The following is a 27,466-nucleotide window of genomic DNA, read 5'->3' on the forward strand; positions in this document are numbered from 1 at the left end:
AATAGTAACTGTCCTGGGCTTAGCAATACTTTTATAAGAGTTTCTTATAACTGTAACAGGAAAATCTCTACATTAGAACAGGAAGTATCGGGGCACCTGGGTGTCTGTAGGTTAAGTGTCCAACTTTTGATTTTGGCTCAGGTCATAATCTCAGGGCTGTGAGATCAAGTCCCACGTCGGGCTCCACACTGGCGTGGAGCCTGCTTAAGATTCTCTCCCTCTCCCTCTCCCTCTGCCCTTCCCCCACTGCGCCCCACCCTCTCACCTCTCACCCCCATGCTTGCTCACTCACTCTCTCAAAAACAAACAAACAAACAAAAAGAACAGGAAGTATCCACATGGTTTTAAATATTCCCTATATGCTCTGACATCCCATGTCTCTGGACCCAGTGCAACCACAGCCTCAAATCTACCTCTTCCAGGCTCTTACTGCCCACAGCTGCTGTCTCTGAACACCTGAATCTAAGACATAACCCTTTGTAAAAAGCCAGGCTAGCAGCCATCCTTAATTGGAAACAAAATCTAAAATGCATCACTGGGTTTTTAAGAATTTCAAAAGGTAGTAAAAGAAAGTCAAAAGAGACAGAAAGAGAGTTACTCAATTTATTTTATGCTGACCAGTACAGATTTCATTCAATAACTTGACAATGATATATATATAAAGAAATGTAAATAACCTAGATAAATTAGTGGAATTACTTTAATAGTACAGTAAAAGAATAAGTTACTAAAATCAACTATACTTTAGGAATGCAAGGATGCTTAAATAAGAAATCTATAAACGTAAAGGTGAACCTATCAAAAAGTTTTTTAAATCATCACCTCAATAAATGCCAAAATGTCATTTATTAAAATTATATATCTACTTATTATGGTTTTTTTATATTTTATTTAGTTAGTTGAGAGAGAAAGAGATAGCAAGAGAGAGAAGAGCAGAAAGGAGGGGGAGAAGCAGACTCCCTGCTGAGCAGGGAGCCAAGCCACAGGGCTTGATCCCAGGACCCTGGGATCATGACCTGAGCCGAAGGCAGACGCTTAAGGCACCCCTCTACTTATTAGGTTTCAAAATATTTTTAAAATTAGGAATAAAAAGTTCCTTACCAGGAAAAACAAATAATAAATAACATATGCATAATTTAACACAGGAGGCATTTTCACCAGAACTAGGAGCAAAGGGGCGCCTGAGTGGCTCAGTTGTTAAGCATCTGCCTTTGGCTCAGCTCATGATCCCAGGGTCCTGGGACCGAGCCCCAGGTCAGGCTCTCTGCTCAGCAGGAAGCCTACTTCTCCCTCTACCACTCGCCCTGCTTGTGTTCCCTCTCTCGCTGTGTCTCTCTAGCAAATAAATAAATAAATAAATAAATAAATAAATAAATAAATAAAAAGGCATATAATGTACCTTCTCAATAAAGCTCAACATGTAACAGAGTTTTTCCCATGTCAGTACTCACCCAAAACTCCAGTGCAATTTGTTTCTCAGCCATCTCAGTATTTTCAGGATAAGTATTTATTGAAAAAAATTAAGAAATGCTGATGAAATCATTATATAATAACTAAAATATCCCAGAGAGTCAATTAAAAATATTTTAATGTCAAATGTAGAGGAAGATGGTTAATTTAAAAAATAAAAGTAAAAATAGCAGCATTAACACAGATCTGCAACGAGAAATTAGAAAATGTAACGGAAAAAAAACCCTATTCAAACCACAAGAACAACAAAAAAATAAATATGAATACCTTAACTAGAAACACACGAATGATATATAAAGATCATCAAGCATTTTACTAAGGAATACAGAGAATACATGAGCAAATGAAAGGATATAGCATGATCCCTGGATTGGAAAAAATAATGAATATTTAAAGATATCAATTATTCTCTATGAATCTATAGGTTTAATATAATTTTAGGGGCAATAGCTTTGTCTTTACAAAATTATCCTAAACTTTGCCACACAAATAGAAGAGAACCCCTAAATAAAAATAAGCAAAGGCAGAGGGACTATAGACACGACAGATGGATATTAAAGCAAATTATAAACCCACAAAAGTAAAACACTGTGGGGGTGCCTGGTGGCACGGTCGGTTAAGCATCTGACTCGGTTTCAGCTCAGATCATGATCTCTGGGTTGTGAGATCAAGCCCTACGTCGGGCTCTGCACTCAGCATGGAATCTGCTTAAGACTCTCTTCTCCATCTACCCCTCCACCCCCCACCTCAAATAAATAAATAAATCTTTAAAAGTAAAACACTGTGTTACTGGCACAATAAAACAGAAAAGATATTCAGAAATAGACTGCAGTAGGAATGTAATAGAAGATAAAGGAGATTGGGAAATAAAAATAGTTCACATACATGAAAATAAATTTCAGACAAATAAGGAAATAAATGTTAAAAAAATTTTAAGTATGAAAAGGAAGAAAATTGTGCTAAGTATTTACTTTTGGTTAAAGATACATAGATAGATAGATAGATAGATAGATAGATAGATAGATAGATAGAGAGATGATAGATAGATAGATAGATAGATAGATAGATAGATAGATAGATAGATTTTACAACCATAAAGGGTAAAACTTCAATATATCAAAACTTTTATAAACAGAATATAAATCATAGGATGTTTGTCCAATTATTTAGATATAATTTAATTTCTTCCAACGTTTCATAATTTTGAGAGTACAAGTTTCACACTTCTTCTATTAAATTTAGTCCTAAGTAGTATGTTATGTTTGATGCTATTATAAATGAAATTATTTTTTTAATTTCATTTTTTGATTGTGCACAGCAAGTTTATAGAAATACAACTGATTTCTGTATATTGATCCTGCAACCTTGCTGAACTCATTTATTAGTTGCAATAGTTTTTTGGTGGATTCCTTAGGAATTTCTATGTACTTTATCATATCATCTGCAAACAGAGATTATTTTACTCCTTCCTTTCCAGTATGGATGCCTTTTATTTCTTTCTCTTGCCCAACTGCCCTACCTAGAACCTCCAGCACAATGTTGAACTGAAGAGGCAAAAGTAGACATCTTTGTCTCGTTCCTGCTCTTAAAAGGAAAGTATGCAGTCTTTCACCATTAAGTATGATGTTTCGTTAGCCATGGGTTTTAGTCCATGCCCTTTATCAGGTTAAGGAAGTTCCCTTCTATTCCTATTTTGTTGAGTGTTTTTATAATGATGGAATATTGTCTGGGATGCCTGGGTGGCTCAGATGGTTAAGCATCTGCCTTGGGCTCAGGTCATGATCTCCAGGTCCTGGGATGGGGCCCCACATCAGGCTCCCAGCTCAGCAGGGAGTCTGCTTCTCCCTCTCCCTCTGCCTCTCCCCCTGCTTGTGCTCTTCTCTCTCTAAAATAAATAAATCTTTTTAAAAATGATGGAATGTTGTATTTCTTCAAATGCTTTTTCTGAGTCTGTTGAGATGATCCTGTGATTTCTTGTTTTTAATTATAGTGATATGATACAATACATTAATTCATTTTTAGGTGTTAAACCAACCTTGCATTGCTGGGATAAAATAAGCTGATTCTAAGATTCATACAGAATTTCAAGAGACTCAGGATAGCCAAAATAATCTTGAAAAATACAAAATGGTTCTCACACTTCCTAATTTCAAAACTTACTACAAAGTAAGAATAATTAAGACTACGCAATACTGGCACAAATACAGAAATATAGGTTAGTTGAAAAGAATTGAGTCTCGGGCGCCTGGGTGGCTCAGTTGGTTAAGCGACTACCTTCGGCTCAGGTCATGATCCTGGAGTCCCGGGATCGAGTCCCGCATCGGGCTCCCTGCTCGGCGGGGAGTCTGCTTCTCCCTCTGACCCTCCTCCCTCTCATGCTCTCTGTCTCTCATTCTCTCTCTCTCAAATAAATAAATAAAATCTTAAAAAAAAAAAAAAGAATTGAGAGTCTCAAACACATATATTTATGTCAAACTGATTTTCGACAAGGGTACCAAAACCATACAAATGGTGCTGGAACAAACTGGATATTCACATGCAAAAAATGAAGTTGGACCCTTTCCTCACACCATACACAAAAATTAACTCAAAATGAATCAAAGACCTAAACATAAGAGCAAAATTATAAAATACTTAGAAGAAAACATAGGGGTAAAATTCCATGACTTTGGTTTTTGCAATTTATGAGGTGCAGTTTTTATAAGTACTTTCAAAGAAATTAATAAGAAAAATAGTAAAATCCACAAAAAGAAATAGGGAAAGATAAAAATAGCCAATTCATAAAAACAATATAAACACCAAATAAGCACACCAAAAAACCTAACATCACCAGGTGCTAAGAAATAAGAATGAAAACAAAGCTCATTTGCCGATCAAATCATCATGGTGTTAAGGATAGGGGCAAGCATGACACATTAGATGTAGATACAGGTACACATACACTGTATATGTGCATATAGACATTAGATGGATGTTGAATTGTCACTTAAAAAAAAGTGCTTTGCTCATGTGGCAAACGTCCTCATTTATTACCTGCTTTGGAAGTAACAAGCTGCAGCACAAGAGGCCGTCTGGTTACGATGCCCGACCCTCGAGGGAGAAAGTCCCTAAAAAAAAAAAGAAAAAGAAAGAAAGAATAGATTAAAGCATTTTATGTAATTCTGATTACCTACAAATTTGCAAGTCAAGTTCCACTGTAATTCTCCTAATTCCCAACCTTTCAGTGCAACACATGTCTAAAGAATGTTAGACTCATCTTATAAAAGAAGCATTTGCAAAGTTAAAGAAAGGGGGGTAAAGGGAAGGCCCCTTATATTGAATATTAATCCATGTGTATTGGGACCCCTGGGTGGCTCAGTCATTAAGTGTCTGCCTTCAGCTTGGGTCATGATCCCGGGGTCCTGGGATCGAGCCCCGCATTGGGCTCCCTGCTCTGTGGGAAGCCTGCTTCTCCCTCTCCCACTCCCCCTGCTTGTGTTCTCTCTCTCGCTGTCTCTCTCTGTCAAATAAATAAATAAAATCTTTTTTAAAAAATGTAGGATAAGTAGAGTTAAATATTGCATATGTAGAAATTAACAGCAGAGAAAACACTGAAGTTTGAGTTTTGTTTGTTCTCATTCCTGATAAGTGGGAGTTTATTTAAAAAGGGAGTTTTTTAAACAAATAAAGATTGTATTTTAAATGCATGTTAATATACACTAGACCAATAAAACTGCAGCTAAGAAAATATTTTATAATAACATCTGCAATGTCACATAAATCATACTGATTGTGCAATGTCAAATTCATTAACATACCTATGACACAGCTTTTAAATGCATTTAGAATGCCTTACAACTTTGGAAGATTCATTATTTTAAAAATCAGGAATAAATTTGACTCAATGGCAATGTTTCTCAAAAATGGTTCCAGGACCACCAGAAAGTGTCATAACCACAGATGCCCAGGATTCATCCTAAACCTACAGATTCAGAATGCCCAGGGGAAGGTGTGCAGTATCTGTACTCTTAAGCTCCAGGGGATTCTGATGCTCACCACGGTTTGAGAACCACTGACCTCAAGTCAGGATATATTACTCAACAATTCAGTGGGTGATATTGGCATGGGTCATACTATGAGTTTTGTAGAAAACTTGGTAGAAAGAGCTTCAACACAACGAGATTTCAAAGAAAACAGCTTATACAAACGGTAAAGTCCAGTGAGAATGCCACAGAACCCAAGCCTTTAGCTCTAATGATCTTTTAGAATAGAGACTTGCAGAGATAAAATGTTAAAAATTTCCCCATACTACAAACAATTTATTTTGCAAGTTCTAGTGTAAATTCTAACAGAGGAAATAATACTGAACAGCTTCTTAATTAAATTAAAGCTTTACTCCTTGATTCCAAGGGCTGTTTCATTTGGAAAGTCACTGTGTGCAACTAAAATAAATAATAGTGAAATTACGGACTTGTATTGCTCCAAAAAATGCCATCTGAAATAAATAATGTTATTTATTCATCAAAAAAATTCACTGAGAAACTAAGAAGTGCTAGGGAGATGCTGTGGGCATCATCCAGCACTAGACACTGGAGGTTTGAAATCTAATGGGAAGATAAAGACATGCACATAGAAGACCATTAAAGGAGGGGACAGATAAACTACATTGGAGTTCAGAAAAAAGATAGATACTCTCCTTTGAAAACACCTAAATACATATAATTAAATACTCTTAATATTCTCCAGAAACTATATTAGAGTATTTGCTAGTTAGAGTATTTGCTGGTTTCAATAATCACTTAAAACTTAGAACAAGGAGAGCATCTACTCTATGTCTAAAACCAAGAAGAAGTTAACTTGAGACAGTCAATATGGAGAAAGGGAAAACAAAACAAAACTCCATAGCAAAGAGTGGGAGGGAATCTATTTGAGCTGTGAGAACTCTGAATGAGATTTTATGATGTATAGATAGATGCCGAAGAGAAATATTCACATTTTAAATGCCTGAAAATGCCATTTAATGAAATCAATAAAATACTTTCTTAAAAAATTTAAAAAAGGTAAAGAAGAAGGGGGAAAAGGAAGAAGGAAGAAAGGAGGATTAGTTACTTAATACCTTCATGCTGGGATCTGTTTCAACTCATGTTTATGACATATTTATAATGTAGATTTAGTAACAATCCCTTTGAACATTATTAGAGTGAAACATAATGTATCAAACATTTTAAATAACAAATAATTATCACGTGTTTGGCTTTTTAAAAAGTTAGCCCACAGATACATCTAACCTCTTTCTCTACTTTTTTATTAAGCAAACAGCTTTGCATTAAAAGTAATAATGGATTCAGGAACCCAACGCCCTTCTTACTAACTCACACTTACTGGCCCCCTTCATGGCTCTCACCAGTCCTACTTCCGGCACATATATTCTCACAAAAGTCAAAAGATTTGGTAACCAAATCCTGCTACTTGGAAGTCTCTCCTGACTTAACAGGAGTATCTGTGTGCAACAAAGCACTGGAGAGAAATTTCTCTCTTCTGAAGAGTTAGTGACTAACCTGGCATCCTGAAGATTCATGTCATTCTGATGATCCAAAAGCATGAAAACCATATGCCCAGCACACTGCTGTTGTGCAAGCTAGGGAGCCAGCCCTCAAATGAAACCCAGAGAACCTTGCTTTGAGTCCCAGCTCCACCACTGAATGAACAAAATTCTCTCTAAATCTTAGTTTCTTTTGCTACTAAACTGAGAACCTTATGGATCAAATGAAATGCAATATATGGCAACTTTTAAAAACCCAACCACCATAGACAAAAGTAGTACTCTTGCTATTGCTATAGCCACAGCATGTTTTCCCTGATATTGCAGTATGCTCTCATCTCAAAAAAATAAAAATAAAAAGCCTCTACACACAATAATTTAACATTCATGAACGGAATTTAAAGATGAGGAGCCACAGGGCGCCTGGGTGGCTCAGTTGGTTAAGCGACTGCCTTCGGCTCAGGTCATGATCCTGGAGTCCTGGGATCGAGTCCCGCATCAGGCTCCCTGCTCAGCAGGGAGTCTGCTTCTCCCTCTGACCCTCCCCCCTCTCATGCTCTCTGTCTCTCATTTTCTCTCTCACAAATAAATAAAATCTTTAAAAAAAAAAAAAAATTTTAAAGATGAGGAGCCACAGACCCCACCTGAACCCCTTGGTGTTGACCAGCAGCACTGGTTTGGAAAGCTCATTTCCTTATATCTGCCTCCAACAGGGAGCCAAGGCCCTGATACAAATAATCATGAATAATTCATTAGCCATTGTATGCAACCATCCATTTGAATTTTATTCTTTTCTATGCAATAGGTGGTTGGTTCTCCCATATGTACATCTTATGGGAAAATTACTTTGCTAAATTAATGCAGAAAAAAATGACTATGCCTTTAGTATTACTGTGGATAAACTACATATTTCTGTTTATGGTCATGCATCTAAAAATATAAAATTTGCATGCCATTTTTCTCCATTTTTTCTCATTTGCATGAACCTTCAAGGTAAAAAATAAGAAGAGTAATCTGAAGACTCAGCATCATCTAATTAACTCCATTCTACTGCCTGAGTGTCTTATTTATGTATTCATGGTTGGATTTTAAGGCAGGAGGAGTACTTCCCTCTCAATGACACATAGCAGCTACAACTCAAATGCTTTTCTTCTCTCTGGACCCACCTCAATAAAGCATTAATCTGCACAGTCTTAACAGCTGGTCTTCAGGCAATAAGTCAATGCTCTTTCATGGTTTCCTGACTCCTGCCAAAAAGTAGAGAATAATTCCCACACTATGGTCGAAGAACCATCTTGATAATATTTCTTACTGGCTCTTCCAGAAACTTCGGTAACAAGAAATATTATTACTGGTCCACTAGGAAATGACTGGCCTTTGGAAACCTAAAAAAAAGGAAAGCATACTTGCTATATCAACGAAGCTAAAAGAAATTTTTCCCTTAGCAACAAATAAAGCAAATACAGAGATGTTTTTTAAGATAGATGTAAATGATCAGTAACAAGATGATCTGTTCAGTAAATAAATGTTTAACCTCTGCCCTTGACTAAAGACAAGAGGCATAACTTATACTCTCCAAGAAGTTAATTCATATAAATGATTCATTCAAAAATAAGCTTAGTCTTAGAAGAGAATGGCATGCAAATGACAAGCGTGACTGGCATATGGTTAAGCTCCATACAAGGTGAAATATTGACATAGGTCAGGGAATACACTTTCTGCTTGGAGAAATAGCCAGAAACTATTTCAGAGAGACATGAGGTAGAAGGTCCTCCAAAAGGGATCAGGATGTACAAAGACATGGAAGACCAAAGTAATACAGAATATGGAGGAACTGTAAATATTAAAGAAAGGTCAGAATGGGGTGGAAAAGAGTCTGAAGAAAAAGGCAGGACCAGACCTCAGAAGCCTTCACCTGTATTTTTTTTTTTTTCTTCCTATAAGAACAGAAAGGCACTAAAGTGTTTTAAGTGATAAGATCTACATTTCAGAAAAATCACTGGGGGACTGTATAGAGAATGTTGAAAAAAAGATAAAGACAAAAGACAGGGAGACTAGTCACTAGCCAGTCTGGGTCATTGAAGAAAAAAGGTAATAAAGATTAAGTTCAGAATAGTAATGGCAGAGATGGAGAGAAGACACCAGAGAGTGGACAACTGATGGGACAAAATTATCATTCTGATGCGGAATGAAGTGATATGGAGGAGTTAGGATAAATCTCACAGTTCTGGATTGGTTAGCTGGCTGAGTAGTGGTACCATTAACCAGAACAGGCAATACAGGAAGATCCAGTTATAGCTGTTATTTATATAGTGTTTATCGTGTGCCAGCCATCATTCTTATTTGATCCTCAGGTATGTGCTCTTGTTATTCTCACTTCACAGATGAGGAAGCTGAGATACAGAAAGATCATATAATTTTCTCAGAGTCACAAAGTTACTGACAGATCTAGGACTCAAACCCAGAGAGCCTAACTCTAGTTTCTGTGCTAATGTGACTATTAGACTATGCTACATTGTAAAGGAAATGGGGAAGAAGATAAGGGAACAAACTGGATATACTGATAGATATCTGGAGAATATCCAAATGGAGACAAGTATACAGTTAGACTGAGCAACTGGAACTCAGGATAAAAGTCCTGTCTGGAGATAATCTGACAGACATTCATGGACCAGGTAGCTAAATCCAAAAGAATAGACGGGTAGGAATGGAGTGAAGAAGAGTGGTGAATAAGGACTCCGGAAAATACCAATATTTAATGGACACTGAAAGAAATAGAAATAACTGAAAGACTGAGAAGAGGTCTCCAAAGAGGTAAACCAAATACTCTAAGTCAGAGGTATTCCCAAAGTCACACTAGCCTCTTACTCATCTCCACCTAAATGTCTCATACTCAAGCTCTACAGTTCAACTCATTATCATTTATCCACCATGTTTTTCCTCCTTTATTCCCAATCATAATACACATCATCAGCATCCACACATGTCAGCCAAACCAAGTACATGGGAATCATCCATCCTCCATTTTCCTCTGTCTTCATTCTCACAATTGGTCACCAAGTCCTGCTGATTCCACCTTCTTAATATCTCTTAAATGCAAAAAGCTGTCTTCTCTATTTCAATCACCACCGCAGATAACACCAATGCTCATATGGACCATTATAATAATCTCCCAATTAATTTCCCTGCATCCAAATTGAGCATACTTTAATCCAACCTCAACAGTGATATAAGTCTCTTCACATCATTTCCAGACTCTAAATCATTCAGTGACTCCCCATTGTCTTTAGCATGAAATCCAAACCATAAACAAAGCAGATAAAAAGACCCGTCCTTTGTGGAAGTCTCTGGGTGCACATGCACTCTCAGGCTCAGTGCCTTGGCACATTCCATGTTCCCCTCTTGGGATGCCCTCCCCCCATTTCTTCCTCTAGCCAACTTCTACTTGTTCTTCAACACTCACCTCCACATCATCTTCTCTGAAAAGCCCTCCTTGAAATTCCCCATGCATGCCTCTATCTAAGCTTTCAACACATACTTGTTACACTGGTCTAATTACATGTCAGCTCCCTCACCCGTGTTCCTCCCAGTGCCTCCTTTAGTGCCCAAGTATTAATATTTCTAATACTTTCTACCTACCCTGTCAGGAAGATTTCCAATAGCCCCATATATTCATATCACGGAGGAAAAACATTGTCCTATATTATTCCCCAACTGGCAGATAGCTAAGTGGGATTTTACATGTACTGAAAGAACAGGTAAGATGACTTTCAACTTACCAATAATTTGTTGAGGTCATTTAAGTTAACATTTTATTATGAATATTTAAGATACAACAGTACATACCAAAGTAAAAAATAAAAGATATCTGGTGGGCCAATATTATTGTCTATCTAAAGACAAAGAATAGAATTTGAAGAAACAATTTTTTTAAAACTCTCAGAGCCAAAATATTTTTTAAAATTATTCCTTAAAAACAGAAAAGCCCCTTCTAAAAAATTATCTTCAGGGCGCCTGGGTGGCTCAGTCGGTTGGGCGACTGCCTTCGGCTCAGGTCATGATCCTGGAGTCCCGGGATCGAGTCCCGCATCGGGCTCCCTGCTCAGCGGGGAGTCTGCTTCTCCCTCTGACCCTCCTCCTTCTCGTGCTCTCTGTCTCTCATTCTCTCTCTCTCGAATAAATAAATTTAAAAAAATCTTTAAAAAAAATATAAAATAAAATAAAAAATTATCTTCAAAGTATAATTTTATGTGCTCCAAAATAATCCCTGTAGGATTACTATCTCATGGTCCTTTAAAATGATAACCCAACTAAAGAAAGAGAGAGAGACAGAGAGAAAGGAAGGAAGAGAGGTAAAGAAGGAAGGCAAGCCAGAGAGAGAAACAGAAACAGATCCCTGCCAAATACTGCCCACCTCCTGCCCCAAGAAGGACTGAGGTCATGTATTCCACATGCTAAACACAATGGTGCTGTTAAAATGGCTTTGTGCTTCCATGCCTAATCCCGGAGCTTTGCCAACCATTACAATGCCACTTTAACTGTTGAAAGAAATAATTATGCCAAAATCCACAGATTTAATTGGAAATTTTCCAATGAAGTTTTCTTTTATTCCCTAAATTCTTGGCACAGTAAGAATATCAGCGTTTACAGATTTGTAAAAGATCACATTTTTTTGCTCTCAGTTACTCTATAATTTGAGGTATTCAATAAATAGCACCATCATTTTGTTTGAAAAACACAGTTACGAATCCATTTGCAGGAAACACTGTTTTTATTTTTTTACTAACATCTAAGAAATTCCAATTCAAATTTACCGTTCATTCACAAAACTCAAAATTTCTAAGGAAAATGCTTTCATTAAATCTAATCAATCAGTAATTAAGGGTTTCTACTGCAACATTCAAAATGCAAAATTTCTGAGTCCAAGATCTGTAAACTGAATGAAGAAGCCAGCTTTAGTTTACAAATACAATGTGTTCTCCCCACCAGGGAATTCTCAAGAACTTAATGCCTTCATACTTAATCCATGTTATTTGCTTATTCACAAAGCCAGTTTGTTCAAAAATTTAAAGCACCAGTTTAATGAGTTCCAGCATAAAGGAGAGGTACATAGCTCTTGCTGTATTCCAAATCACAGATCGTACCTTGCCCTCAGTAGCTGCCACACAAATGGATGATAAAAGGGACAACTAAAGACACTGCTAGTTGCCTGTCCAATATCCATTTCCCCTTATTTCTTATTAACAGAATCCCAATTTTGTTAAGAATGGCAATGGGCCCAATTTTAGTAGGTAAATAGACAAATAAATAAATCTATATTTTCCAGCCTCATTTGCAAATGGAATATCCACACAACTAAGTTTTAGTCAGTAAAATATAATTAAGGTTGTTAAGTAACATCAACTTTAACGGAGTGCCTAGGTCACTCAGTCAGTTAAGCGTCTGACTCCTGGTTTCGGCTCAGGCCATGATTTCATGGGTCGTGGGATCTGTCCCCACGACTGGCTCCACACTCAGTGGGGAGTCTGCTTGAAGATTCTCTCCCTCTGCCCCTCCCCCTACTCATGCACACTCCCTCTCTCCATCTCTCTAAAATAGATAAATAGATCTTTAACAAAAAAAGAAATAGTTCCTTTAAGAAGGTCTCATTTAGCTGATGTATACCTTTTGCCCTTCCCTCTTCTTTTTTCTCCCTATCAATTATACATGATAGCAGAGCTACAGAAACCATCTTAAGCCACAAAGCAAACTTGAAGATAAAAGCTATGGACTAAGCATAGCAGAGCAAAAAAAGACAGTCTAGTATAGTGATGGCATTATGAGTCACTGCCATCCTTGTATGCACTACCTAACAAAGAAAGTAAGAAAGAGAGAGACACACACTACATTTTATTTTATTTATCTTTTTTTTTTTAAGATTTTATTTATTTGCGAGACAGAGAATGAGAGACAGAGAGCATGAGAGGGAGGAGGGTCAGAGGGAGAAGCAGACTCCCTGCTGAGCAGGGAGCCCGATGCGGGACTCCATCCAGGGACTCCAGGATCATGACCTGAGCCGAAGGCAGTCACTTAACCAACTGAGCCACCCAGGCGCCCGACACACACTACATTTTAGAACAGTGTTTCTCAACCTATTTTTTTATTGCCCCCTTAAGGGCCTTGTTATACATTTTTCTCCATTAAATTTTCCCCATTAAATTTAATAGCACAGATATACTGTATATCAGTAAATGTACTGTATATACATCTGTGCTTTATACATGAGAAGAATAGCTTTGCGCAGTGGCAGTATCGTAGCCAATGAGGTTTATCCGAGGCGCGATTATTGCTAATTGAAAACTATACATGAGAAGAATAAGCTTACTTTTGTCCCCCAAGAATTAATTTTTGCCCCCTTGGGAGCAATCTCACTCCCGCTGAGAATATGTGCTACAGATCAAAGAAGAATAAGAGAACCCAGAATGCCAAATATTCATCCTGTCAGCCATCCTTGACTACAGGGTTTCTAGAGAGATTATGTGTAGAAAAGAAAAGGTCAGACAGCTTTTGCCTCAAACCCTTACACATTCCCTTCTGTATCCTGAAAACATGAGGTTGGACCTTTGGAAGCCTCATCTGGCCTAGTTATGGGGCAGGCTTAAGGCCTAGTACCAAAAAGGCTGAGAGGCCTCCTGTGCCCCTTTTCCATGAAGCCCATACATGAATCTCACACCTTTGTACTTTGACACTACAATGGGTAGGAAAGGCCCAGGTATGGAAGACCACACCCCATGAGAAGAAGCTAGCCCTAGAAAACACTTATCCAATGACAATGGGCAGGGCTGATGTAGGCAGCACTTCAACTGTTCCCTGAAGACTTGACTTGGAGAAATATGACCCAATTACTGTCCTTGGTCCTGTTTATTGCCAGTTCTTGCAGGGGGCTAGAAGAAAAGAATATGGATTAAGAGTAGAAGTAAGCTTCCACAGTCAATATTATGCTCACCTGTTTCCACTTTTCCTAAGATGTTGGAAGAAAAAATAGGTATTTAATTGGAAGCCAAAAAAGTATATAGGTCAGTTTCTCCACTAAAACAGAATGGAGAGCCATAGCCACACAGTTTATTTAAAAAGAATGGGAATCTGATTTTCTAATTATCAAGGAGGGATTTAACTAAATCCTTAGATCTAACTCCTCCCTAATACTCTAGAAGCCTCATCCATTATTCCCCCATGCAAACCTTTTATTCCCAGAACATCTGGTTCCCAAGTGACTTCACACTAATTTCATGCCTCTGTGTTGAGTATTCTACCATGGAAACCCTTACCCAAGGCATCACCTTTCTTTACCCATTTCATTTTAAAGACAGAAATGTTGGTACAGCCTCCTATGGAAAGCATTTCTTGAAATGCCAGTATATTTAAATGTTTCTCCTCTTTATTCCAAGGTACCATGAACCTCAGTCACATCTCCTTCCCTAGACAAGCTCTCTTACGACAAGGACCTCATTTCTAAAAGGCCAGTATTTGGCACAGTACGGCACAAAGAAGGCGCTCAATAGTGATTTGGTGAGCAAATAAAGTCAGCAATATAGGAATTAAAACTGTGACTGTATTGGAAATACAAATTTTAAGGGTTAATTAGAAAACAAATATGCAAACATTCATAATTAAAGATGTAGGTATCATGTATGTGGTCTATTATTGTCTTACCTGAAAAGGTTTGCTGTTTTGTTTGGTTTTGTTTTTTTTGTCTATTTAATTGACTTTTTTTTCTGTGATCCTGTACCATTGACTGGAAACTTTAAAGGGTAAAAGGAAGAAAGAAAAGTACTCAGTATCTAATAGATGATATGTAGATATACGTATATAGATATATACATATATGTATATAGATTTTTAACATACATATTTTATAAATACCTAGCTATTTCTTATCTTAGTTACCCTTGGGGGCGCCTGGGTGGCTTAGTCGTTAAGCGTCTGCCTTCGGCTCAGGTCTTGGTCCCAAGGTCCTGGTATTGAGCCCTACATAGGGCTCTCCGCTCAGCGGGAAGCCTGCTTCTCCCTCTCCCACTACCCCCTGCTTGTGTTCTCTCTCTCGCTATATCTCTCTCTGTCAAATAAATAAATAAAATCTTAAAAAAATAAAAAAGTTACCCTTGACTCTACATTTCTAATGAAAGTTTAGGAAAAATATGTTTATTAGCTCCAAGCCCTAAAATGTATTAAAAGTAGCCAGTGGAAACACCTAAGAGTTCAATATATTTTGCTTATTACATAATAGATTCAGCTGACCAAAGAAGGCATACTAATGAGTAAACTTAAGAATTACTTTCTCTATCTACACCTCTCTGACTACAGCAATTAGACTATGTTACCCAGCTGTATATGTCAAGAATAATACCTAAACTACACATCCACGAACATCAGTAAACTGATAGTGTGTATCTAAGGTTACAATTTTATTTATAGTCCAAACTGTCTGTTGTGCTAAAATGATTGGTGGCTCCCTTCTTCATTTAGAGTAGATAGCATCTCAAAGCACATTTGCCTCAGAAGCAATGTTTACTCTTTTTCCTGAGACCTAATAGCATGCTTTATAAACAAGCACAGAAGCTTTTGAAAATTTAAGAAGTCCAAAGGAGAACAGACCATTAGGTTGAAAATAAAACAGTCAAGACTGGGGGTGCTTGGGTGGCTCAGTCAGTTAAGTGGCCAACTCTTTTTCTTTTTTTTTTTTTTTTGATTTTTTTTAATTTTTATTCTTATGTTAATCCCCATACATTACATCATTAGTTCTAGATGAAGTGTTCCATGATTCATTGTTTGTGCATAACACCCAGTGCTCCATGCAGAACATGCCCTCCTCAATACCCACCACCAGGCTAACCCATCCTCCCACCCCCCTCCCCTCTAGAACCCTCAGTTTGTTTTTCAGAGTCCATCGTCTCCCATGGTTCGTCCACCCCTCCGATTTCCCCCGCTTCATTCTTCCCCTCCCGCTACCTTCTTCTTCTTCTTTTTTTTTTCTTAACATATATTGCATTATTTGTTTCAGAGGTACAGATCTGAGATTCAACAGTCTTGCACAATTCACAGCGCTTACCAGAGCACATACCCTCCCCAGTGTCTATCACCCAGTCACCCCATCCCTCCCACCCCACCCCCCACTCCAACAACACTCAGTTTGTTTCCTGCGATTAAGAATTCCTCATATCAGTGAGATCATATGATACATGTCTTTCTCTGTTTGACTTATTTCACTCAACATAATACCCTCCAGTTCCATCCACGTCGTTGCAAATGGCAAGATCTCATTCCTTTTGATGGCTGCATAATATTCCATTGTATATATATACCACCTCTTCTTTATCCATTCATCTGTCGATGGACATCTTGGCTCTTTCCACAGTTTGGCTATTGTGGACATTGCTGCTATAAACATCCGCGTGCATGTACCCCTTCGGATCCCTACTTTTGTATCTTTGGGGTAAATACCCAGTAGTGCAATTGCTGGATCATATGGTAGCTCTATTTTCAACTTTTTGAGGAACCTCCATACTGTTTTCCAGAGTGGCTGCACCAGCTTGCATTCCCACCAACAGTGTGGGAGGGTTCCCCTTTCTCCGCATCCCCACCAACATCTGTCGTTTCCTGACTTGTTATTTTTAGCCATTCTGACTGGTGTGAGGTGGTATCTCATTGAGGTTTTGATTTGGATTTCCCTGATGCTGAGCGATATTGAGCACTTTTTCATGTGTCTGTTGGCCATTTGGATGTCTTCTTTGGAAAAATGTCTGTTCATGTCTTCTGCCCATTTCTTGATTGGATTCTTTGTTCTTTGGGTGTTGAGTTTGATGAGTTCTTTATAGATTTTGGATACTAGCCCTTTATCTGATATGTCATTTGCAAATATCTTCTCCCATTCTGTCGGTTGTCTTTTGGTTTTGTTGACTGTTTCCTTTGCTTTGCAAAAGCTTTTTATCTTGATGAAGTCCCAATAGTTCATTTTTGCCCTTGCTTCCCTTGCCTTTGGCGATGTTTCTAGGAAGAAGTTGCTTCGGCTGAGGTCAAAGAGGTTGCTGCCTGTGTTCTCCTTTAGGATTTTGATGGACTCCTGTCTCACATTGAGGTCTTTCAACCATTTGAGGTCTATTTTTGTGTGTGGTGTAAGGAAATGGTCCAATTTCATTCTTCTGCATGTGGCTATCCAATTTTCCCAACACCATTTGTTGAAGAGACTGTCTTTGTTCCATTGGACATTCTTTCCTGCTTTGTCGAAGATTAGTTGACCATAGAGTTGAGGGTCCATATCTGGGCTCTCTATTCTGTTCCATTGATCTGTGTGTCTGTTTTTGTGCCAGTACCATGCTGTCTTGATGATGACAGCTTTGTAATAGAGCTGGAAGTCTGGAATTGTGATGCCACCGGCTTTGCTTTTCTTTTTCAACATTCCTCTGGCTATGCGGGGTCTTTTCTGGTTCCATACAAATTTTAGGATTATTTGTTCCATTTCTTTGAAAAAAGTGGATGGTATTTTGATGGGGATTGCATTGAATGTGTAGATTGCTCTAGGTAGCATTGACATCTTCACAATATTTGTTCTTCCAATCCATGAGCATGGAACGTTTTTCCATTTCTTTGTGTCTTCCTCAATTTCTTTCATGAGTATTTTATAGTTTTCTGAGTACAGATCCTTTGCCTCTTTGGTTAGATTTATTCCTAGGTATCTTATGGTTTTGGGTGCAATTGTAAATGGGATCGACTCCTTATTTTCTCTTTCTTCTGTCTTGTTGTTGGTGTATAGGAATGTAAGTGGCCAACTCTTGATTTCACCTCAGGTCATGACTTCAGGGTCTTAAGACTGAGCCCCACATCGAGCCCTGAGTTGAGCCCCACCTCAAGGCCCACAACTGGCTCCACGCTCAGTGTGGAGTCTGCTTGAGAGTCTCTCTCTCCCTCTCTCTCTGCCCCTCCCCCAACTCATGTGCAAGCTCTCTCTTTCTCTCTCTCTCAAATAAATGAATAAATAAATAAATAACAATCAAGAGTGGCAGGAACTACTAATAAATCATGGCCATGAGAGTTTAAGATAGTATTTAACATGGGAAACAGAACACAGAAATATTAATAGAGTAACTAACTTTATTCAAATCTGAATTTTTTCATCTTTACTAGAATTTTATTAGATAAATATATAATATTTGTAGCTGTGAAGTGCTTTTAAAAACTTCTTTTTCGGTATAGCATGGTGGTTAAGAGCACAGATTCTAGCACTGAAATGCCTGGGTTTGAATTCAGGATCCACTACTTTTTGGCTCAGTTTCTCATCTGTAAATTGTGAGTGGGTTGGGGATAGAATAATAGGAATAATATAATCCTTAATATTCTGGTGGCATTGTGATATGCAACTCAAATTTTCTTCAGATTTGAGAAAGGTAAAATGATGTCTGAAACTTGGGGTGCCTGGGTGGCTCCGTCGGTTAAATGTCTGCCTTTGGCTCAAGTCATGATCTCAGGGTCCTGGGATCGAGCCCTGCAACAGTCTCCCTCCTCAGCGGGGAGTCTGCTTCTCCCTCTGCCTCTCACTCGTGCTCATTCTCTCTCTCTCTCTCTCTCAAATAAATAAATCTTTTAAAAAAATGATGTCTGAAACTTAAACTGTGTAATGGAATCTGAAGTAGCATGTGGAATCAAACATACTATTTCTGTAGCAAAACAAATGAATATTCACAGTAATAGAGATAAAAACATACTTTGAATAGCCTCACATCATTCAGGTCAAGTTTGGCAGTAAATGAGTTTAGGTCGGTCAATCTAAGTTTTGCAAAGTGAGTTACAAAAATAATATTTACTTTTCAGATCATTTTGCATTCTGAAATTGTAGACAAGAAAACTGAAGCACACACTTAGCACATAGTAAGTGGTCAAAAAATTTCAGCTGCCATCATCACCATCATCATCATCATTACCACAATTTTTAGAAGAAATAGTCATAAGGTATCCTGAAATTTACTTATAATTAATCACACAAGTTTGTTCCAAAATGTAATATATCTCCATAGCAATAAGTAGTGATTATCTTTTGCTAGCCATAAGTATGTGACTTCAGGGTAAGCTAGATCTAGTTTTTCATACTGTATCTCAAGTTTTGAGTGATGTGAGAAGGAAAATGTATCAAAATAAACACCTATAATTTTAACTTTTTCATCTGCTTCCTAGAAAGTCATCAGCTACCTAAAGGCTTCATTCTCTACGAGCTCTCACTATTGTTCTGCTGCCTTCCATGAGAAAGGTTAATACAAAACATGGAATGAAAGCTTAAACCAACAAAAGAATCAACACACATTCCAACCACAGTGTGCTCAATTCAAATACAGAATGAAATGAACCCCCTGGCATCTAGAGTATTCCACAAGCGTGTGGCAAGTGTTATTTCTAGCCACTTAAAAGCACCAGTGAAAAGAGCTCAAATGCTTAGAAAAGAAAAGATCTCCATTCCCATGAGGAGAGGCATTTATTAGCACTTAATGGCCTTCTTTCATTGCCTTTCCACTGACGCATCTCTAATTGTTCCAATTATAATTTCAAGTAAAAATACCAATAATGCTAAAGCCTATAGTTCAGTGTATGCATTGTGAAAAGAGAGTCTTTAACAGCACAAATCAGATATGACAACATGGGATCTGGGCAGGCAGTACACAATAAAGAGAAAGGAGGTGGTAGAGAATGAGCACTGATCAAGAACCCAGCTTAGGCTCTAGCTGTGACCTCAACAGGCCATTTAATCTATAAGAGATTCAGTTTCTTTTATTTTTCCTTTTTTTTCTATGCTAATTTTTTTATTATGTTATGTTAATCACCATACATTACATCATTAGTTTTTGGTGTAGTGTTCCATGATTCATTGTTTGTGTATAACACCCAGTGCTCCATGCAGTACGTGCCCTCTTTAATACCCATCACCAGGCTAACCCATTCCCCCACCCCCCTCCCCTCTAGAACCCTCAGTTTGTTTCTCAGAGTCCATAGTCTCTCATGGTTCATCTCCCCCTCCGATTTCCCCCCCTTCATTTTTCCCTTCCTGCTATCTTCTTCTTTTTTTTTTTAACATATAATGTATTATTTGTTTCGGAGGTACAGGTCTGTGATTCAACAGTCTTACACAATTCACAGCACTCACCATAACAGTCAGTTTCTACATCATTAAGATGTGAGCACTAAACTAATGTCTTCCAATGCCTCTACCACTTCCAAAATTCTATCAACCTCTGAATGCTAGAGGTAAATCAAGATACACATTCTCAACAATCTAAGGCTTCTTGTTTTCACTTTCATAACTGGGAATGTTAGTATCCAGTTTAAGTCCAGTGAAAGCAAGGACTATGTCTTATATAATCCCCACTACCATGCACAGCATATAGCAGGTGTTCAAAAATATTAGGGAGAACAAGAAAAACGGAAGCAGGCAGTAAAGCAAGAAGGCACAAAGGCACAAAGCTAGGAAGGCAGGATGAAACTGGCTTAATAATTTAATATGACTAGAGCACTGCATGTAAGAGGACAATGATGAAAGACAGCTTGGATATGGGTTTCCTACTTTTAACAAAGATCATATTAGGGAGGGCCTGAGTGGCACAGTCAGTTAAGCTCCTGCCTTCGGCTGAGGTCATGATCCCAGGGTCCTGGGATCAAGTCCCACATAGGGCTCCCTGCTCAGTGGGGAGGCTGCTTCTCCCTCTGCCTCTGCTTGTTCTCTCTTTCTCTCTCTCTCTCTCAAATAAATAAATAAAATTTAAAAAAAAAAAAGAAAAAAGAAAATACTGAGATTTGGGAGTGAGAGAAGAAAAAAGATAGCAATCTCTTGATTCACTGGATGAAAAGCATTTCTAACATGACTTCTAACATTAGCAAACAATATTAACAAAAGAGAAGCACTTTAAATTAATTACATATTTATAAAAATAAATCTATATTACTTTTGTTAATCTGAATATTGTAAATATTCACTAATAGTCATATGTCAATATTCAAAAGTAGAGTGAAATTTCATTTGTCATTGTCCACAGTTTATATTTTCATGAAGTTAACACACAAGGTTCGTAACTTATCTCCTGAGTCAACGAGATCTAAGATACAACAAACCAATTTTAAACTATGAAATATGACCAATAAGTAGTCATGAAATCAATTTGTAGATCATGACTAACAAATTTTTTATAATGGAAAGGAATAGAATTGAATAGAAAATATGAGCATATTGGGGCACCTGGGTGGCTCAGTCGTTAAGCATCTGCCTTTGGCTCAGGTCATGATCCCGGGGTGCTGGGATCGAGTCCCTGCTCAGCAGGAAGCCTGCTTCTCCCTCTCCCACTCTCCCTGCTTGTGTTCCCTCTCTTGCTGTGACTCTCTCTGTCAAATAAATAAATAAAAATCTTAAAAAAAAAAATATGAGCATATCACATACAGAAATGCGAAATATTTCATAAAACTTCTGTTTCAGTTTTATAAACGTGCAGTGGGTCACAATGTAAACTGTATTTCTTACAGTGAGATACAGTCAATGTTTGAAAAACACTAGATGAGTCTTCTCTAGTCCACGTAAGACTGGGTTTGTTTGTGGTATTTTAGATATATTCCAATTCTGTATTTCAACATGAAAAAAACTGTTGTCATTTAATATAGAAAGAGAATTTTAGAGTTTTAAAGAGTTTTATCAAGAGCTTGAAAATCCTAGATTACTGTATTTTAAGTCCCACTGGGGTTGCAGTTTTAAATAGCGGATTAGTGTAGGCCTCAATGAGAAAATGAGATTTGAGCAATGACTTGAAGGGCTGAGTGAATTAGCGATCCCTTGCAGATATGTGCCTGGCATGCTAGAAAGAAATGAACAAAGGGAAGAAATCAAAGATTAGGTCAGAGGGAGAAAAAGGGGTCATTGTAAGGACTCTGGCTTTTTTCTATGTGAAATGGTGAGCTACTATTCTGACTTACATTCAAGAAGAAACAGATTTCATGATAATAAAGGCCATACATGACAAACCCATAGCTAATCTCATACTCAACAGTAAAAAGCTAAAAGCTTTTCCTCTAAGATCAGGAACAAGAAAAGAATCCCTCCCTCCCCACTTTTATTCAACATAGTACTGGAAGTCCTAGCCACAGCGATTAGGCAAGAAAAGGAAAAAAAGACATCCAAATTGGAAAAGAAAAGATAAAACTGTCACTATTAGCAAATGACATGATACCATATATAGAAAACCCTAGATTCCACCAAAAAAGCTTTTAGAACTAACAAATGAATTTGGTAAAATTGCAGGATACAAAATTAATATACAAAAATCTATTGTGGGGCACCTGGGTGGCTCAGTCGTTAAGCATCTGCCTTCAGCTCAGGTCATGATCCCAGGGTCCTGGGATCGAGTCCCACATCGGGCTCCCCGCTCGGCAGGAAGCCTGATTCTCCCTCTCCCACTCCCCCTGCTTGTGTTCCTGCTCTCGCTCTCTGTCAAATAAATAAATAAAATCTTTAAAAAAAAAAAAATCTATTGTGTTTCTATACACTAATAAAATATCACAGAGAAACCAAGAAAATAATCCCATTTACAATTGCATCAAAAAGCATAAAATACCTAAGAATATATTTAGGAGTAAAAAAAAACCTGTACACTGAACACTATAAGACATTGATAAAAGAAATTGAAGAAGACACAAATAAATTAAAAGGTATTATGTGCTCATGGATTAAAAGAATTAACAGTGTTAAAATGCCCATACTACCCAAAGCAAATACAGAGTCGGTGCAATCCCTATCAAAATTCCAATGGCATTTTTCACAGAACTAGAACACATTATTCTAAAATTTGTATGGAATCACAAAAGACCCTGAAAAGCCAAAGCAATCTTGAGAAAAAACAAAGAAGGAGGTATCACAATCCCAGATTTGAAACTATACTACAAAACTGTAGTAATCAAAACAGCATGGTATCAGCATAAAAACAGACACTAATATCAATGGAACAGAACAGAGAGGTCATAAATAAACCTGCACATATGTGGTCAATTTATATACATTGGTCAATGTAAATGGTTAATTTACAAACAGGAGGCAAGAATATGCAATACAGAAAGTACAGTCTCTTCAATAAATGGTGTTGGGAAAACTGGATAGCCACCTGCAAAAGAATGAAACTGGACCACTTTCTTACATCATACACAAAAATTTAACTCAAAATAGATTAAACACTTGTATGTAAGACCTGAAACCATAAAAATCCCAGAAGGAAAAATAGGCAGTATGCTCTTTAACACTGGACTTGGCAATGTTTTTCTTGCACCTGACTCTAAAGGCAAGAGCAGTGAAAGCAAAAATAAACAAATAGGACTACGTCAAACTAACACCATCAACAAAGTGAAAAGGCAACCTATTGAATGGAAGAATGTATTTACAAATCATATATCCAATAAGGGGTTAATATCCAAAATGCATAAAGAATTCATACACCTCAGTAATTATAAAACAAATTTAAAAAATGGGCAAAGGATCTCAATAGACACATTTCCAAAAAAGACATACAGATGGCAAAGAGACACATGAAAAGATGCTCAACATCACTATTCATCAGGAAAATGCAAATCAAAACCACAATGAGATATCACCTTATACCTGTCAGAATGGCAATTATCAAAAAGACAAGTAAAACAAGTGTTAGCGAGGATACAGAGAAAAGAGGACACTTGTGCACTGTTGGTGGGAATGTAAATTGGTGCAGCCACTATGGAAAACAACATGGAGGTTCTTCAAGAGATTAAAAATAGAACTACCATATGATCCAGCAATTCTACCTCTGGGTATTTACCCAAAAAAAATAAAAACACTAATTTGAAAAGATATATGCACCACTATGATCATTGCAGTATTATTAACATAGAATCAACCGACGTATCCACTGATGGATGAATGGATAAAAAAGATGTATTTGTGTGTGTGTGTGTGTGTGTGTGTGATAAAATAGTACTCAGCTATAAAAAAGAATGAGTCTTGCCATTTGCAACAACATGTATGACCTTGAGATTATTATGCTAAGTGAGTAAGTCAGACAGAGAAAAACAAATACCACATGATTTTGCTTACACTGTATGTGTAATCTAAAAAAACAAAACCCAGCTTTCATAGATACAGAGAACAGATTGGTGGTTGCCAAAGTGGAGGGGTTTGGGGGGTTAAAATGAGTGAAGGGGATCAAGGAATACAAACTTCCACCTATAAAATAAACAAGTCATAGAGATGTAATGTACAGCATGGGGAATATAGTCAATAATATTATATTATCTTTGATGACAAATGATAACTAGACTTATTGAGACAATTTTTCAATGTACATACACAAAGGTCAAGTTACTATGTTGTACACTTGAAACTAATATAATATTATATGTCAATTATACTTCAATAAAAAATAAATAAAAGTAAAAAGATCACTTTGGCTATCAAAAATAAACCGTAGGCGTCAAAGACAGAAACAGGGAAAACAGGGGCACCTGGGTGGCTCAGTCAATTAAGTGTTCAACTCTTGGTTTTGGTTCAGGTCATGATCTCGGGGTCATGAGATTAAATCCCTCATCAGGCTCCATGCTCAGCATAGAATCTGCTTGAGATTCTCTCCCTCCCCCTCCCCCTCTGCCCCTCTCCTCACACACATCCTCTCCCTCTCTCTAAAATAAATAAATAAAATCTTAAAAAAAAAAAAAAAAGAGGCAGGGAAAACAGCAGATGTTAGACTAATAGAAACAAAACATCATGGATACTTGGACCAAAATCATAGCAATGGAAGTGGTGAAAAGTGGTCAGATTTTGGGCATATTTAAAAATAGAGCCCACCTGGAATTACTTCTGCCTTGCACCATAAAGTGGTAGGACATTTTTGTGTGTGTGTCCAGAAAGACTTGGGTTCAAATTTCAGCTCTATCGCTCATTGAGTATATACTGTGGTTATCGTATTTTATCTCTCATAAATCTGAGAGTCCAGGTCTGTAAAATAAAAATGGCACCACATACTCTAAAGCATTATTGAAAAGATTAAATAACATGTAGAGAGTACACAGCAGGACTTTAATAAATGTGAGCATCTTTTCTTCCTATTATTGTAATTATTTTGTTAGAGACATATTAGAGTTAGAGACATACTTTGTTAGAGACATACAGAAGGCCCAGAAAGTCATATGTGCTGAACATTTCCTGGAAGTTAAAAATGTTCGATGAAAATGAATTCGATTCCAAAATAAATTGGGTATCTATAAAATATAAAAGATTTGTGCCTTCTTATAAAAAAAAAAATAGAAGATTCGGAATCATGCCAGACCCTTCACATTTGAGGACATCAGCAATGAGATTCTGTGCAAAAGTTTCTTGACAATCTGGCTCAGCATTTCATGATGGTGGAACATCAAGAACAGCTCTTGGGGGCAAGAGAGTCTGTTGGTCTTTGAAATGAAAAAAAAAAATGTTATTTAAAAAGAAACTGTCCTAAAGAAGGATTAAAAGTGTTTTTTTTTTTTTACAGAGGGCAACTGAACTACAGCTAAAAATCCTTAGTAATATTTGACAAGGTACTTCATTCATCTCTTCAGCAAATCTTTGAAAGCTATGTTGTAGGGACTGAGAAGAGATTGAACAATCTAGAACAGTCCTTTCCCTCAGTTCACAGTCTAGCGCATCCATCCCTCATTCAACCATCACATACTGAAATCACACTCTACCTACAAACTGAGGAGGTGGGTCACCTCCTAAAATTAAAAACTCTACTTCCAAAACTGCCCATTATATTTCTAGTCTTGAGACTCATGGTTTCCACCTGTACAATTTACTTGTATCCATGCTGATTTTCCTGTCTGTGCAGCCTCTTCACTCTTCAATAAAATTCATTTTGTGTATCACAAATTAAAATCAACTCAAAGTACCTCCCTCACTTACTAAGAAACTGTTTCCTAATAACCACTTCATGTTTTAAAGTCCTCCCTCCTATTCAAGATCCTCTCCTAAATCCAGTTCACAGTAAGTAAATATTGTATGGCTATTCTCATCCCTACCACATACACCAAAAAATAAAAAATAAATCCTCAGCTCCATCAAAACAGGTCTCCCTAGGGATCCTGCCTCAATGTATACCAGATTCCCCAGCTCAACGCTTTTGCTTACTGTGGCTCTCCCAACTTAAATACCTTCTGTCTCTTTAATAGAAGTCATTTCATTCAACTCTCACAACCAGTCTGTGATTTAAGCAAGGCCAGCATTATCCCTATATTGCAAATTAGGAAGCCAAGAATTATTTTTAAGCTTCCTCCTCTCTGCTTATTCAAAAGGGAGAAGTGATATTTGACATGAATTTTGAATGATGAGTAAGCATCTTCCAGGTGGTTAGATGAGGACGAGGACATTTCAAGATGGATGCAAAAAGGCAAGGGAGGTATGAAAGAGAAGTACATATACATGTATGCACACATTCATGTACACACACATTCATGCACACATTTGTGTATGCGCACAAGCTATGAACTGCTCCACTATATTCAAGATCAAGAAATGTCACATCTCTTTGTTTCTCAAATTCAAACCAGTTCAGACTTCAAGGCCAAGATTCATTCATGTCAGTAAGAAATCTAGTATCAGACATGTTTAAGGACTCTTCTTTCAGCCCTTGATTTGTATCAGACCCCAAAGGTGATGCAACAAAAATGTAGTCAAGGCCTTTAGTCAGTGGCCCATGGTGACCCCTACAGGAGATGCTCACTGTCTAAACTCTTGAGGCCTTGTTGACTTAGCCCCATTGGTAGCATCCAGTGCTTACCCTCCATGCCACCCTCCCCAGCCTCTGTACCAAGTTAGCCACAGGGACCTTCACAATGTTTGTCAAAGTCATCTCAGTGTTCAGTCTTCCCTAGTACCCACATAACCACATCCACTTCAGAACCTCCAAGGCACTGCTTCAACTAGAATACCAGCTTCAACTATCCATAAAAATGCACTATTTCTGATTTCCTCCCCCTGGAAATTTCTTTGTTCTCTGGGAGAAGTCCCCCAATCTTCTAAAGACAACCAGCATTTCTTTCAACAATCATAGAGTTTAGTTATTCTCTCAAAGACTTTAGAAATAGGATGGTCCTAAAAGCTTCTACCATGGATTCTAAGACTGTCAAGAATCTGTTTACCTTCCTTGGGAATAAGGAGGATTCCATCTTTAGGAATGGAGTACAGAGTCTCCCATTCCCAAGAACAGAATATATGTGTCTTTTAATGATGCAGAACAAACAATAGTGTTGTATTTTCCTAGCTTGCTACAGTAAATTCTTGATAAGTGACCCTGTTACATATCTAACCAATTTTAAGTCTTTTCTTCTCCAATTAGATCACAGGCACCTAGTAAAATTCCCACAGTAGACACTCGTATATATTCTGCATATATTATAGCTGATTATTATAGAGGCCCATATTTT

The 27,466-nt window shown here is 37.5% G+C and overlaps 1 protein-coding gene and 1 non-coding gene across 6 annotated transcripts in view; one reads left to right on the forward strand and one right to left on the reverse strand.

The window, feature by feature from the left end:
* The window catches only part of DNM3 (dynamin 3), a 559,032-nt gene that overhangs the window by 465,314 nt on the left and 66,252 nt on the right, over positions 1-27,466 (reverse strand). For all 5 annotated transcript variants that reach the window (XM_035010797.1, XM_035010801.1, XM_035010800.1 and 2 more), the window contains exon 2: positions 4,504-4,577. In XM_035010797.1, coding sequence (XP_034866688.1) covers positions 4,504-4,577 — 74 coding nt within the window. The remainder of the gene's footprint in view (positions 1-4,503; positions 4,578-27,466) is intronic.
* LOC118014632 lies at positions 13,263-13,397 on the forward strand. The gene has a single exon (XR_004680334.1). It is a non-coding gene; the product is annotated as a U4 spliceosomal RNA (small nuclear RNA).

This window comes from Mirounga leonina, unplaced genomic scaffold, assembly GCF_011800145.1.
Source record: "Mirounga leonina isolate KUSES-001 unplaced genomic scaffold, KU_Mleo_1.0 Mir_154, whole genome shotgun sequence".
In the NCBI taxonomy this organism is placed as follows: domain Eukaryota; kingdom Metazoa; phylum Chordata; class Mammalia; order Carnivora; family Phocidae; genus Mirounga; species Mirounga leonina.